The sequence below is a fragment of the Sabethes cyaneus genome, chromosome 3 (assembly GCF_943734655.1).
Source record: "Sabethes cyaneus chromosome 3, idSabCyanKW18_F2, whole genome shotgun sequence".
NCBI lineage: Eukaryota > Metazoa > Arthropoda > Insecta > Diptera > Culicidae > Sabethes > Sabethes cyaneus.
In genome coordinates this window covers 87116140-87131716 of record NC_071355.1, presented here as the reverse complement: position 1 = coordinate 87131716, position 15577 = coordinate 87116140, and the positions used below count along the sequence as shown (strand labels likewise).

The following is a 15577-nucleotide window of genomic DNA, read 5'->3' as shown; positions in this document are numbered from 1 at the left end:
GCAGAGGAGCGTAAGAAACAAAGACAAAAGCTGTTGAAACAACATCGTAAGCACATTTAGGGTATCAGACTATTTTGATACTGGCTATCTTCAGCAGATATTCTTCGGCATTCATTTTGGAAACACATGGTAAGCCGAAGGAAATAAACTGAAAATCGACCACTACCAAAATAGCGCTCTATCTTAATTGATTCAACATTACAACATTTTTAAACTGCAGCCAATGCCGTGCTTCTCTACACATCTAGTGAAGATGAAGACTCTGAGAATACAAGCGATGGAGACGAATATCGTGTATTGACAGAATCTCCACAAAGACGCAGAGGAACACAGAATGTTGTGACCCCTGAATTGGCACAGGCTCTTTACGCTGCACAGGTTAGCACAGATTCTGCTCCAGTAATCTTGCCAGCAGCTGCTAAATCACATTAACCAATAAAATTAATGCAAGACTAGAACAGAAATGTTACCCAAAAACAAAAGGCTTTTCAGAACTTGCTGCTAAATATTGAGGATTTTCGGAAGAAACTTCCAAACAAATAGAAGGTATCCCTACGTAACTTTGTAGGATCGTTAAATGAACTAATTGACTTACGTTTGAAATAAAACTAATTGATTTGAAAATGGCACATGCGATAACTGCCTCGATTTTTTGCTTGCTGGACCCTTTAGAACGCTCACTGCAGTAAAGAGCTTGTCATTACGTTGGAGGTCGCTCATTAAACTACTTACGGAGCGTCGGGGGACCACCTAATGTTATCATAGGGGTCTTAAGAGCATATAATCTTCTTCTGCACGGCCAACCGGAAATTTTGTGATGTTGAACTCATCACTAAAATGAATAACGGATGACCAAGCGTACGCATTATAGTGGCGTAGTTGTCATTATGTGGAGGATCCAGTCATTCACATAATTTTATCTAAAAGTCCGTTGCGGGACCACTTAACGTTATCGCAGGGACCTTAACAACACGTCATTTTATTCTGCATAAAAAAACGAACATTTTGTGATGTTGAGCTCATCGCTAGGTCAATTTTTGAAAAATAAGGGACGGCCTAGGCGGCAGTCATTTAAGTAACCTTCCCGAAGACCGCAACATTCTAGATAGTCAGCAGCGCAAGATACAGCTTGTATAAGAATGCTACATATACGCTAGCGCCACGTAGTGAGACAATTTTATAATCCAGGCAATACGACGAAAAGCCCTTGATCTGCTAAGCAACTTTGTCGAATACACCTACACGGTCAGGATCACGAGTTATTCCATATTGGAACCAATTATGTCAATTCGTCCACTTTTTTTACGTCCAAAACTTGAATTAACGTCGAGGACGAATTGAGGACATCAATTTTACCAATTCGTCAAATAATTTCTTTTAAAGCTACCAGTACACTGTTTGCTTTATCGTCAAATTTTCTTCCTGTCAGAATTTGGGCAAATTTTGGTATTTGACAGACATATTTGTCTTGCCCAGTACACTGTTTGTCACAATTGATGTCAAAAATTCGATCTGAGACGTTACCCGTGTTACAAAATCAAATAAATTTTGACATATTTTGTGGGGCCAGTACACTGTTTGCAAAACAGCATGAAATTCGTGAGATTATCAAATACATTCGGCCCGAAAATGTTTGCGCCAGCAGATTTCTGTGCAGATCAAACTGATCAAATACGCAAAAAAAAAGTACGCTCGGAAAGTGAGGCTATTCACACCTATTCATTTAACAGGAAGCTGAAAGCCATTTTAATTTTTTTAAACACGTTTTAATACAGTCATTATTATTAATTCAAAATAATAAATACAAATTACTGCGGTATGAAAAAATGCAATTTATATACACTGAAATCGCTTTTTACGCGATTTTTTTACGCGACTATTTTTACGCGGTTTTCGGAATTTACGCGGTTTTTTACGCGGTTTTCGGAATTTACGCGGTTTTGATTTACGCGGGACGTATCCTTCGCGTAAAAAGCGACTTGAGCGTAAATTCAATTTCTACATTTAGTGATGTCCGGTAATCGCTCGATTAATCGATTACAGCATGGAATAATCGAATAATATGTAATCGAATACTGCCGGCACGAGTAATTCATTAATCGAATAATTTAAATAAGATAAAAAAATGCGAATAATCCCCATTAATCATAATCATAATCGTACGATTAATCGAATAATTTAACGAAATATTCGAATATTTATAGTCGAATACTACTAGCTAGACCGACCGACCGACCGACTAGACCGGAACCCGGACCTCAATTTTCGTTCCGATGTCGAACACTACTACTAGCACGAATACTGAACTAATCGATCAGTGCCTACTCGATCGATTAATCGGTAATCGAATAATTAAAAATTTCGGACATCACTAATATCAATACCAATGTCAGCCGTGTCGCTTTTGTCCAACACCAATATCAGCCGAATTGACCATTTTACGAACCATAACAACATTGCTGATATTGATTTTGCTTCAGAGCTGCCATCAATACACATATTTGTGCATGCATAAATTTGGGACCCTACCGTTTTCTCCGGAGTATTTAATTTTATCGATCTAATCTTTTAAATAACATAAATAGTTTATGGACTACTTTAAAATTCAGGAACATTAGTAGAGCCAGAAATCACAGCAACTGAAATAATTGATGGGTCCCAAATTTATGTATGCACAAATATCTGTATTTGTGGCAGCTCTGTTTTGCTTTGTCGTGGGGCATCTGCGGATTGTCAAAGTACCAGCACAGCACAGGGAAAGCGCCACATCAATATCAGCAAGTCAGCATGTCGCTTTGTCACGTAAAATGCTCTTTACATAAAGGCATTGCTTGGTATATAATAAGTTGGGCACCTACTTTTCAAAAGGTCGTAAGCAGATGCCAGATATATCCAACAAACATTTCTGTTGAATAACAGTTAATCAAGCGCTTATTACCCGGTAATCTATACCCCTACTATTCAAGAAAAATGAATGTTTATTTATTTTATTTATTTATTTATTTATTTATTTATTTATTTATTTATTTATTTATTTATTATTCAGTCTTCGACTCAAGTTTGTCGTACAGACAGTTCGTATCTTAAAAGTCTTAATCTAAACACTGACTTAGTTATATTGTAATCATACATATCACAAGTTTCGTTAAATCTTCGGCAACAGGTTTCCAGAGGATTAAATTGGCCATACTGTGTTCGATGATGAACCGTTCGGAAGAAAGTTGATGATCGGGTGTTCCTTGGCGGGACGTTGAACCGCAATTGCGATAACAAGTGCGTGCAGTCGATGTTATTGCTGATAATGTCAAAAATGAACAGCCGTTGAAGCAGCAACCGTCTGGATTCGAGAGTAGTCAGACAGATGAGTTGACAACGTTGTTCATACGGTGGAAGTGCAATGGGATTATTCCAGGCAAGCGAACGAAGTGCGTACCGGATGAACATTTTCTGGACTCTTTCAATCCTGTTGATGTGGATGGCTTGGTATGGTGCCCAAACTTGAACTCCGTACTCTAGGATGCTTCGTACTAGGCAGCAATATAGCGACTTTAAGCAGTATATGTTGCTAAATTGCTGAGTGTTGCGCTTGATGAAACCTAACACGGAGAATGCTTTTGCCACACATGATGAGATATGCTCCGAGAAGGTTAACTTACTGTCCAATGTAATTCCCAAATCTTTGACGGTCTGCACTCTGTCCAGGTCAGTTGATGACATAGTGTAGTTAAAATAGATTGGATTGCGCTGGCGAGTGAACGTTATGATGTGACACTTTTTAACGTTAGCTTCCATTCCATTTGTTGCACACCATTCCACAAGCAGATCAATGTCTTCCTGGAGTGCGATACAATCATCAACTGAAGTAATCGCACGGAAGAACTTGAGATCATCGGCGAACATAAATTTCGGTGCTTTGAGTAAGCTGCATAAGTCATTGACGAACAAAACAAAGAGCAGCGGACCCAGGTGGCTGCCTTGTGGGACGCCAGAGCAGATATTAAACGGTTGCGACAAGATGCCTCCAATTCGTACAGACGCGCTTCGGTTACTCAGGTATGAAGAAATCCACGTTGTCAACCAATCTGGAAAACCGCTCCGTTTCAGTTTTTCTACGACGAGTCTATGCGGTACACGATCAAAGGCCTTTGAGAAGTCCACATATACAGCGTCGACTTGCACTCTTTTTTCGACGCTACGTACTAGTGAGGAGACATATGACATCATATTGGTAGTTGTAGAACGCTTTTTCATAAACCCATGTTGATCTTCGCTGATAAAATGATGAACGTGAGGGTATACTGCATCCAGGATTAAACACTCTAGGACTTTTGGAAGACTACTAAGGATAGATATTGCTCTGTAGTTCTTCACGTCATGAATGCTTCCGGCCTTATGATTAGGTATTATCGTAGCGGTTTTCCAGCAAGTAGGGAAGACACCTTCGCTGAGAGATTTGTTATAGATGATGCTCAAAGGAGCTGCAAGGGACTCTGCGCAGTTTTTAAAGAGGACGGGCGGGAGACAATCGGGTCCAGAGCCTTTTGAAATATCGAGTGACCGTAGTTTAACAAGGACATCGTTTGGCGAGAATGACAGGTGTGGAATCGATGCATCAAGCTGAGGTAGACCGTCGGGACGTAACTAGAACCGTCTTCGTATCAGATGTTCTGACATCTCGGATTGACTGTCCTTGGTTTCTATGAAGACTAGACATCTTAACTCGGTCTCGCTTAACGCGGAATAATTTCTTCTTGCATATACCGCATCGGAGAACTAACTACAGTACTTTCGGTACTGTAACCGGCTTACAACGGAACTTCAACCGTTTTGTGTCCTATTTCGACTTTGACGTCAGCCGCAACGTGTTGAAAACCCGATTTAGAGCTCTTGCTATTAGTTTTTAAGTAGTCAGTAGGATAGAAAAATCTGTTGACTTTTAACTAATAAACAAATAAACCAATATGGCCAACAATAGTTTTTAGGTATCGACCTTTACGCGTGCGTAATGGCGGCTAGTGGGTACAATTTTCGGAGAACGTTAGCATGCCTTTGGCAAGTTGATATTTCCAGCCTTAGTTGTTGTTGTAGAACTTTCAAGCATACGTGAGCAAATAAACATTGTCGAAAACTGTACCCATTAGCCGCCATTAAGCGCGCGAAAAGGTGGATATGCATACAATTATTGTTCATATTTTCTAGTAAATTATCAATGTTAACAGAAACAGAATGTAGCCTTTCGATCCTGAAATAAACGTTTACATGCTGACTATTTATTTACTAGATATACTAGAATAATGTTTCACATATGTAGTATTATATACGTGGTAGTGCCTAATTTTAGAGAGTATTTAAGGTGAAATTAGTCGTCATCGATTCTGCCAATTTCAAAAGCAGTTTTTTTGTTTGAAACAAAAATTCTGTTCATGAAAATATATTCGCTGTGTTCAGATTGGCAAGAAGAAGGCAGTATTTATATTTTTACAACCAGACCCCAGCTATTGGGTCCAAAAACTGCTTCCGAAATTGGGCTCTCCGACGAAAAGTTATTGACTGCTAATTTCCCGTTAAACAAATCATGTTCGAAAAACAGGTCTATTAAGTGATTTCCTCATTATTCATAATCTTTTTAACTGTTCACTATTGATTTAATAATGTCCTGATTTATTCCAGTGTCATTTCCTTTGCAAAACTTCCTTTCTGCACGATTTTTCCTGTACCAAATTCGATTTTGACAGCAGTTCAAATAATAAACATTGTGAGCTTTTTTGATAAGTTTCAAGCAAACAAACCGGCGAACAGCGCAAAATGTTACGAAAACAAATTTAATTTGATTGGCATATTACACTGTTTTACAAACCGCCAAATTTTATTGGAAAAGCTCGGCGACATTTTGAAAAATAAAATTTGTTCGAATATTTGGTTGGGTCAGTACACGGGATTTCAAATTTATTTGATGAAATAGATCAAATATTGGATGATTCAGCAAACAGTGTACTGGTACCTTAAGTCTACCAAAAACATGCAAAAAGGCTTTGGATTTGGAAAAGGGATCAAACTGGCGAAATATAGCTCCTGGCGAAATATGGATCCTCTACCCTATTTATGGAAAACTAAACGAAGCAACCAAGCAACTCATCGGTTGCACCAAAGAAGTCCTTGCGCTTTATGTGACGTTTGATAATATAATTTACCATCATGGTGAAAAAAATTTCTGAAAAACGCTCCGGGAAGGTAAACTCTATTGATTTCTAAATCATTTGATAAAGTGAGGCAATTTTCTTTATGTATAATTTTTATATTTAAACTTCCAGAAGAAACCTCCAAAAATGGCCGCCGAAAAACAACTGTAAGTATCGGAAAATGACTACCCGTCAATACATCAAATTACCTAACAACCAAGTTTTTAAAGCGAACTTCTCCGGACTGAAGCTGATAATAAATGGCATAAAGAACAAGAAGCCTTGCTGGCGAAGGATAGGTCGGATCTCAAACAGTACAACCAACGACGAGCCGGTTTGATCGAATCTGACACGTTTTTTCGAAGTAAGTTTTTAGTTTTTAGCCTCCCAGTTTGTGTCCAGTAGGTACAAACTAAAACTAAACGAACAATCTTTTTCAGAGCTGGAAAAAACGGCACAAGAGTTGAACCGCCAAATACAACATAAAACTGAATGGGAACAGTATTTATCCTGTGAAAATAAACCCAACTCAGCGAATGCTGCCGATTTACGTGATTTTCTGTATCGGTGGAATTTCGAAACGGAGAAAGATGCACAAAATTCGACCAGCTGGACGTTGAACGTCAGCGAACGGAGCGTGCTGACACAGGATGAGCAGGAGCCGGTAAAAACCAGGAAGGTTCTCGAAACCGAAAACGATAACTTGATCTATAAGCAGCATCTTGATAAGATTAAGCAGGCGCTTAAGGTGTTAGCACTGACGGAAAATTCAACTCAAAAGGAGGTGCTTTTAGTAAGAGATGAAATAAGACAGAAGATTTTGGACACGCTGGGTGGTATAACAATGGAAATTGGGAGAAACATTTGGCGTGACATGAAGTAATTAATGCGTTGTTTAGAGTCCGATTATTACTTACTGAAACTGTTTTTTTTTCAGGCCACTTGATTCCATATCGGCGGAGTTTTCGATCGCATCCGACATTCTTCAGTTCTACATTTGGAGTTTCCGTGATGTTCCATTACCATCGGAATAGTAAGCTTAAGTAACATTTAGTTTTTCTCAGTATAATAGTGGTTTGTTTTAGCAATTATTTGATTAAATCACTTCCAATGAAGACTCTGAATGTGAAGCTTTCAAAACCAGTTTCAATGGACCTAAAAGACTCGCTTGTGCGAGGATACTGGACATGGTTCGATCACTATTCGGATCAGGATAGGAATTTTCGTTGTGGTACGCAGGAAGCAGTACCGGATCTGGTTATTAGTCAAGAGATCGAATGGGCTGAAAGAAACGCGTTGCGAATGCAGAAACTTCAGTCAATGAAATCTGCTAGAGCAAAGTACGAAGAGGATAAAGCAAAACAGGAACTCGAACAACAGGAAAATGCTAAGAGTGCTGGGAAGAACGTTAAAAAAGAGACGAAGAAAACGAAGAAAGGTAAACAGAAGAATGATGCTCCCAATGTTTTGCCCGATATCCCACCACCCATTGTAACCGAAAGCACAACGGTTAACATAGAAAATGAATATATTGGACAGGAAATGGCACAGTATAATATTAAAATGAAGGAAATAGGACCGGAGGCCTTGAATCTCAGCGAGGGTATGGTGAATCTTAGACAGTACAGAATCACCGGTGGCATTTATACTTTTGACTGGTTTTGCAAGCTTCCACAGACGGTAGAGCTAAGATGTGATTTTATTTACGCATCTATACCTACAGATATCAAACTAACCGAGTTACCGTTTGTTGGCGAATCCGATGAGGAGCTAATCAAAATTGAATTCAAATTAGCTGAGTGCTGCTTCTGGTGGCATGAACCCATTGTTTGTAGTTGGGAACCATGGGAAGAAAGTCAAGAATTTCAATCTCTAGATGAAAAGTTGAAAGACTTCCATTTGAACTATGACAAGACAATGGAAGAAAAAGCGAAGCTTTTACTGAGTGCTCCGAAACCTATAAAGAATTTGTTAAAACCAACGATTGTACCGGATTTCGATTTGAACGATATTCCGACGGATATTAAACTACATTTTCTCATCATGGATCATATTTTACCACGACTTCCGCAAAATTTCAAGTTTCACGCTGAACTACAGAACCTTTTCCAAACTTTAGTGTCCAAACTTCACCACGACCAGCGAGTGGGAATCGAAGAGTTGCTCAATGAGCTGCTATATCCAAAATTTCTGGCAATGCAAGCTTCCAACAAAGATCCTCTAGAAACCACCGATGAAATGTTACGTCTTCCAAGTCTATCGGATGTACCGGAAGGAAAGAAAAGTGTTGCCAGTTTTGACGGACCTCTAATCGATACAAATGTTACAACTCCAGCCCAATCGCTATTACAGGAGCTAAACCAGGATGTCCCTTCTTATCTGTTTCCGCCTGTTAACAAAATTCCTCTTCTAGTCATTACCGAAAAAACTAATCCACAAATTAATGAGCAGGAAATTGACGAGATCGTTTTGGAGCTGCAGGAGGTTGTAGCCTCGGATGATGAATTTGGTGCCGAGTCCGTGTGTAAGATGTTTTCAACTTTTCTCAAACTATTGGATCGTCTAAGAGAACAGGAACAGCCACAATTCGCAGAAGTTGTAACACCAGAGGAAACAGAGATGGAACAGTCTCGAAAAGTCAGCAGAGCTTCGAAAGATTTATCCCATCGGCATTGGTTGAATCCTAGACAGCCAATAAGAAGGATGTCATCGTTTTTGATGCCCGAGCGTCCACGGCAACGTTTATCACGAGGTTCCACCGTAGAGGGAAAAAAGAAACGTAAACATAAAACATCGGCCGTAATGAGTGCTTCAGATGTGTCTACTGATGACGAACGTGAGTCGGCTCCGCTAGTACGAGATTCAAGAGAAGAGCTGCAGTTATTAGATCATCCCAAGGGAAGTTGGACGACAAAGCTTGTTCGCAAACAAGAATTTGACCCGGCAGCAAAGAAGATTACCATTTGGGTGAAGCAACTGGGCACATTTGGTTTTGCAATGGAAAAATACTACAATTTGCCCTTTAAGCAGTGGGATCTAAGACGATACGGAAAAATGTGAGCTTCATAATCACTACCTAACATCAAATTGTTAAAACACATTTTCAAGAATTTTTATTTTTAGGGCGGATTTGACAACCATTTTAACCCTTGAATGCGTAAGTCTCACTGTAGAAATTAGAGTAACCAAATCAGGTTACCGAGTAGCGTTCCATGATGCACCTAAACAGGATATTAGCGTACCCGTCAATGAAGTTACATTAGATGAGTTAAAACAATATCTGGCCCAAGCTAACGTTACTATATTTCCTGAACCGGATGCCCCCTTCTATGTGCGCAAAATGACCAGTGCAAAGCACCAATCGATGGAAATTCATAACCTCAAAGCGATGGCAGCCTTTTGCTTGACACATAATTTTCGAAGCAGTTTTTGGAATCGGTACTGTTCAGCCAGAGAAGCTCTGATCGAATATCGTCAACCGATTGAAGGGCGCAAGAAGCCACAATTTACCACTGTGATGATGAGTCCTCAGGCAGTGTCATCGGTGACCGTGAAGGAGTTATGTTCTCCGTTGGATCTTGTGTTATTGGAATACTGTCCGACGCCGGCAAATCAATCGGTGAGTTCCCCAGTTATTATCGCTCGATTGTTGTTTAAATTTTGAGTTATATTGTTACATACGTGTTTGACAACTTTTGTAGTACCAGGACTTCGTCCTGTAAATGCCTCAGCTATTTATAATGCCAGTCTCCGAAGTTAATGTATATCACGTGTCATGTTCGATAGCTTTTGAGTGGTATAAGAAAGTGCGGATCAAAGTCACCCAAAAACCAAATGTATCGCTTGTTAGTTAACCCATTTCCTCCTAGCGTTACGAAAACGTAACGCACTCTTCGCTCGATTCTAGAGAAGGCTAAATATGAAATATGAACTTGGACCCTGAGAAACAATAAAAGATTGGGAAAACTCTAATCGACCTGTTTTTGCTCAAAGCTTAGATGTTAAATATAACAAAATTACAGCCGTGTAAACTTAACGAGTCTTGCTAATTTTTATTCGGCTCAGACAAGTTACTTTGCCCTCGAATGGCAAAGCCGAAACTGGTGAAAGCGGGAACGTCAATGACAGTATTTCTGGATTCGAATCTAATGTTCGAAAATCTCCGGAATGACGAAGCCATGTAAAACTTGCTTACAGTCTCCTCACCCCCCTGTAAGACCCTGCGATTGCATTTTTTCAGCGAGCCGTTGCGGGACATCGGGATTAGGGACAATATTAAAAATACATCTCTGCGGTTTTTTCTTAGTTGATCTAAAACAAAACTTTCCTGAAAGTTTCAGCTTTTCATCTCTGCTGGAGAAAGCTTGAGGCTTGATTTGTTAAAAAGAGAGCTTTTATACCAGAAGTTCATGTCAAGTGAAATATCTACTATGCCACTTCGCACTTTTTGACGTAGGACTACGTCTTTGTTTACTATACTGGGACTGGGTAGCACTTTGTGAGGACGAAAATAGAAGTGTAACGTTTGAATGAAAGATTTCAAATGCCAATAACTACTAAACTACTGAACGAAACTGAACAATTTATATATCGTTGGATAGATAAAATGACCAGCAATTTTATAGGAAATAGGAGAGCAATTTTAAGGAGAGCGTAAGAGGGGGGGTTCTCATACAAATGAAACACAAATTTCCTCAAAACTCGAGAACTAATCTAGCAAATGGAACCAAATTTGGCATGTTGGGGTTTCAGAATGCAGGATTTTTTTTACGGTGCACTGAGATCTCTTCCCCATTTAAGAGAGGGGACTCCCATACAAATTAAATACAAATTTCCTCAAAACTGTAGAACTAAGCAAGTAAATGGAACCAAATTTGGAATGTAGGGGTTTCAGAAGGCATGAATTTTTTCTATGATAAATTGAAACCCCTTCCCTCTTTAGGAGCGGAGGCTCCCATACTAATCTACACCTATAAAGAAGGATTTCTGTCTGTCTGTCTGTGTGTCTGCCTGTCTGTCTGTTCCTTATAGAATCGAAAACTACTGAACCAATCGGCATGAAAATATGCATGTAGAGGTTTTTTAGGGCCAGGAAAGGTTTCAGTGATGGTTAGAAACCCCTCCCCCAACTAAGAGGGGGGGCTCCCATACAAATGAAACACAAATTTCTGCATAACTCGACAACTAATCAAGCAAATAGAACAAAATTTGGCATGTGGGTGTTTTCGGTGACAAGAATTTATTCTATGGTAAATTAAGACCCCTCCCCTCTTTATAAGGGGAATTATAACTCCTCTCCTCTTTAACCCTTTATAAGGCCGTGGCAATTATATTGCCACCAACGAAAAATATTTGTTTTGCGTCTATAATGACATTAATATAATTATAGAAGCAAAATAAAAATTTTTTGTTGGTGGCAATATAGTTGCCACTGCCTTATAAAGGGTTAAAAGGGGGGGCTTCCATTCAAATTTCCTCATAACTCGAGAACTAATCAAGCAAATGGAACCAAATTTGGCATGTGAAGGTTTTCGAGGGCAAGAATATTTTCTATAGTAAATTAGTACCCCTCCCCACTTTAAGAGGGGGGGCTCCTGTACCAAAGAAACACAATTTTCCTCATAACTCGAGAAGTAATGAAGCAAATAGAACCAAATTTGGCATGTGGGTGTTTTTGGAGACAAAATTTTTTTCTATGATGAATTAGGACCCCTCCCCGTTTTAGGAAGGGGGGATCCTATACACATGAAATACAAATTTCCTCATAACTGAAGAACTAATCAAGCAAATGGAACAAAATTTGGCATGTGAAAGTTTTCGAGGGCAAGAATATTTTCTATGGTGAATAAGGACCCCTCCCCACTTTAAGAGGGGGGGCTCCTATACAAACGAAATACAAATTTCCTCATAACTCGAGAACTAATCAAGCAACAGGAACAAAATTTGGCACGTGGGTGTTTTTGGAGACAAATTTTTTTCTATGATGAGTTGGGACCCCTCCCCATTTTAGGAAGAGGGGCTCCTATACAAACTCAATACAAATTTCTTCATAACTCGAGAACTAATCAAGCAAATGGAACCAAATTTGACACGAGGGTGTTTTTGAAGACAAATTTTTTTTCTATGATGAACTGGGACCCCTCCTCACTTTAGGAGGGGGGCTCCTATACAAATGAAATACAAATTTCCTCATAACTCGAGAGCTAATCAAGCAAATGAAACCAAATTTGGCATGTGAAAGTTTTCGAGGGCAAGAATATTTTCTATGGTGAATTAGGACCCCTCCCAACTTTAAGAGAGGGGGCTCCTATACAAACGAAATACAAATTTCCTCATAACTCGAGAACTAATCAAGCAAATGGGACCAAATTTGGCACGTGGGTGTTTTTGGAGACAAAAACTTTTTCTATGATGAATTGGGACCCCTACCCACTTTAAGAGAGGGGGCTCCTATACAAATGAAATTCAAATTTCCTCATAACTCGAGAACTAATCAAGCAAATAGAACCAAATTTGGCATGTGGGGGTTTCTGGAGGCAAAAATATTTTCTATGGTGAATTAGGACCCCTCCCAACTAAGAGGGGGTGCTTCTACACAAATGAAATACAAATTTCCTCATAATTCGAGAACTAATCAAGCAAATGGAACCATATTTGGCCAGTGGGTGTTGCATTTTTTCTATGATGAATTAGGACCCCTTACCTTTTTAAGAGGGGGGCTCTCATACAAACGAAATACAAATTTCCTCATAACTCTAGAACTAATCAAGCAAATGGAACCAAATTTATCATGTGGGTGTTTTTGTAGGCAAGAATATTTTCTATGGTATATTTTCTATGGATTTCCCCACTTTAAGAGGGGGGGGGGGCTCCTATACAAATGAAAAACAAATTTCCTCATAACTCGAGAACTAATCAAGCAAATGGAACCAAATTTGACATGTAAGTGGTTTTGGACGCAAGATTTTTTTCTATGGTGAATTAAGACCCCTCTCTTCTTTAGTAAGCGAGTTATGGCCCATCTCCCCTTTAAGAGGGTGGGCTTCCATACAAATGAAATGCAAATTTCCTCTTATCTCTAGAACTAATCAATCAAATGGAACCAAATTTGGCATGTGGGAGTTTCAGATGGCAGAAATTTTTTCTATGGTGAATTACGACCCCTTCCCCTTTTAAGAGGGGAGCTCCCATAAAAATGAAATTAAAATTTCTTTATAACTTGAGAACTAATCAAGCAAATGGAACCAAATTTGGCATGTGGGAGATTTTGGAATCTTGAATTTATTTTACGATAGTTAGAGACCTCTCACTCTGTGGTAGGGGGATATGGACTCTCATACAAATAAAATAGAAATTTTTGCGAAACTCAAAAACTAATCGAACTCGAGAAATTCGAGACTCTTCCATAAAACATTAGTCAATACAAGACCACAAAAACTATCTATAGTAACACTAGATCATTCAGGTCGCGAGTGTTGCCGGTGACCCGCCGTCGGGAGCGCCGCCCACTGGGGGGCTTGATCATCCGAGATTCATGATTTATGTACAACACAGGTTAATTTGTGGCAATACGAAGTTTGTCGGGTCAGCTAGTAATATATAAATTTCCTCATAACTCGAGTACTAATCAAGCAAATGGAACCGAATTTGGCATGTGGAGGTTTTTGGAGGTAAGAATTTTTTCTATGGTGTGCTGAGACCCATTCGTCAGGGAGGGTGAGTTCTATGGTGAATTATAACCTTTGCTTTCTTTTAGAAAGGGAGATCCCATACAAATGAAATACAAATTTCTTCATAACTCGAGAACTAATCAACCAAATGGAACCAAATTTGACATGTGGGGGTTTTTGGGTGCAGTTTACATTAGTCTTTGATCTGATGATCTGATATAGTCCTACGTCACCCTTTCGTACAACCCTTAGGGCTGTATACCTTGTAGTTTTTTAGTGTTAATTCTTGTGCATGTTAACATCGTTACAAACTAATTTTTTTTTTGCGTGGAAAAGAACTTCATGCCTATAAAAATATGATGAATGTCAATTAGGTCTAATCTTATCGTAATAGACCATTTTACGAACTAACAACATTGCTGATATTGATATTGCTTTCCCGTGGGGTCATCTGTGGATTGTCAAAATACCAGCACGGGAAAGGGCAATATCAATATCACACCGTTACCTTGTCGCTTGTTATTTAAAATGGGCTATAGCAGTTAGGTATACCTAGCATCCTTATACCATTTGGAAAATCCCTGTTTACATTCGCGTTTGGCGAAGCAAGCGAAGCATTTCACGGTCTACCAGTTGGCGACAGTGCCACGCGTTGTATTTTACATCAACAGCATAAACAGAATTTAGTGGAGGGCCTTCAAGTGTTGATAATTCTGGCACACGTGTGTTGACTGCTTTCAAGCAATCATTATAACCATATTTTTTTTCACCCGTAGCTCGTTACGTTTTAGTACAGCCGGTTACGATGATATATGATATATTTATTTATTTCCGCAGTACAATCCGGACGTTTACCACTTATTGAAGGACACCCTGGAGGAACCGTCGCGCAAGTTGTTGCTGGAAACTCCACCGATGCTGCAGTGGAACGTGGCCCAGTTACTGCTCCAGCTACGTTTGCTTAGCTATTCCTGATGCATGACGGCAGTGCATTACAAATATTATGCCGCTATCTACCGCTGCTGCTCGACAGAGAAAAAAAATCGAATCAAAAGCCTGTACGCGAGCTTTCGTTCATAACGCTTGACATGAGTAATCAAATAAACCGGGCAAAATGCTTGCTTACACGACTTCCAACGGACGTAATTCCCTTCATTTTGCTCGTTTTTAGAGAGAAGTCAGTTAACCGAATAATAGGTAAGTACGTAAAATGGTCAGCGCATTCGGTGGAAATGCTGGTAAACAGATATGAAAACCGGAGGTTCAAAGAACGCGAGGTTTTTGCGATGCATATTCAATGATTAAATGAATTTTAACGCTTTGAACTTGCACGGCTGCGTGGAAATCGTTGACGCTGAAAATTTGCGGAAGCACAGGTCTATAGGCTAAATGAACACTAATTTGTAGAACTCTCGGGCCCCCTAATTGGCGGTCGGCTATTCATGCTGTTCCATCGAACCGTTTGAATCCGCTATTGGCGTTCAATGCAGGAAATTGATATAAGATAAACAATGGTTACATTTCAATTTGAACTCTGATTCGAAACAGCTCTTCGAAAGTGTTTTTTGCGTTTTTGGATAAAACGTGATTTTTCGTGTATAATGCAAATGACGATTAAATCGCTTGACATATGAGAGTTTTGAAAGGCGGAAAAAAATCACTGAATAATATGGAAATAGCTGGTTGCAGTTGATTTTTGAACGTGACTTGCTAGTTTTTGAACAGACA

At 39.3% G+C, this 15577-nt stretch overlaps 1 protein-coding gene across 1 annotated transcript; it reads left to right on the top strand.

Moving 5' to 3' along the window:
• The first annotated feature begins 6195 nt into the window (after nt 1-6195).
• LOC128739839 (uncharacterized) lies at nt 6196-14824 on the top strand. The gene is made up of 8 exons (XM_053835340.1): nt 6196-6231; nt 6312-6346; nt 6410-6543; nt 6620-7058; nt 7117-7212; nt 7265-9235; nt 9303-9798; nt 14687-14824. The coding sequence occupies exons 1-8, from the start codon at nt 6196-6198 to the stop codon at nt 14822-14824; spliced, it is 3345 nt and encodes a 1114-aa protein (XP_053691315.1).
• The last annotated feature ends 753 nt before the right edge of the window (nt 14825-15577 follow it).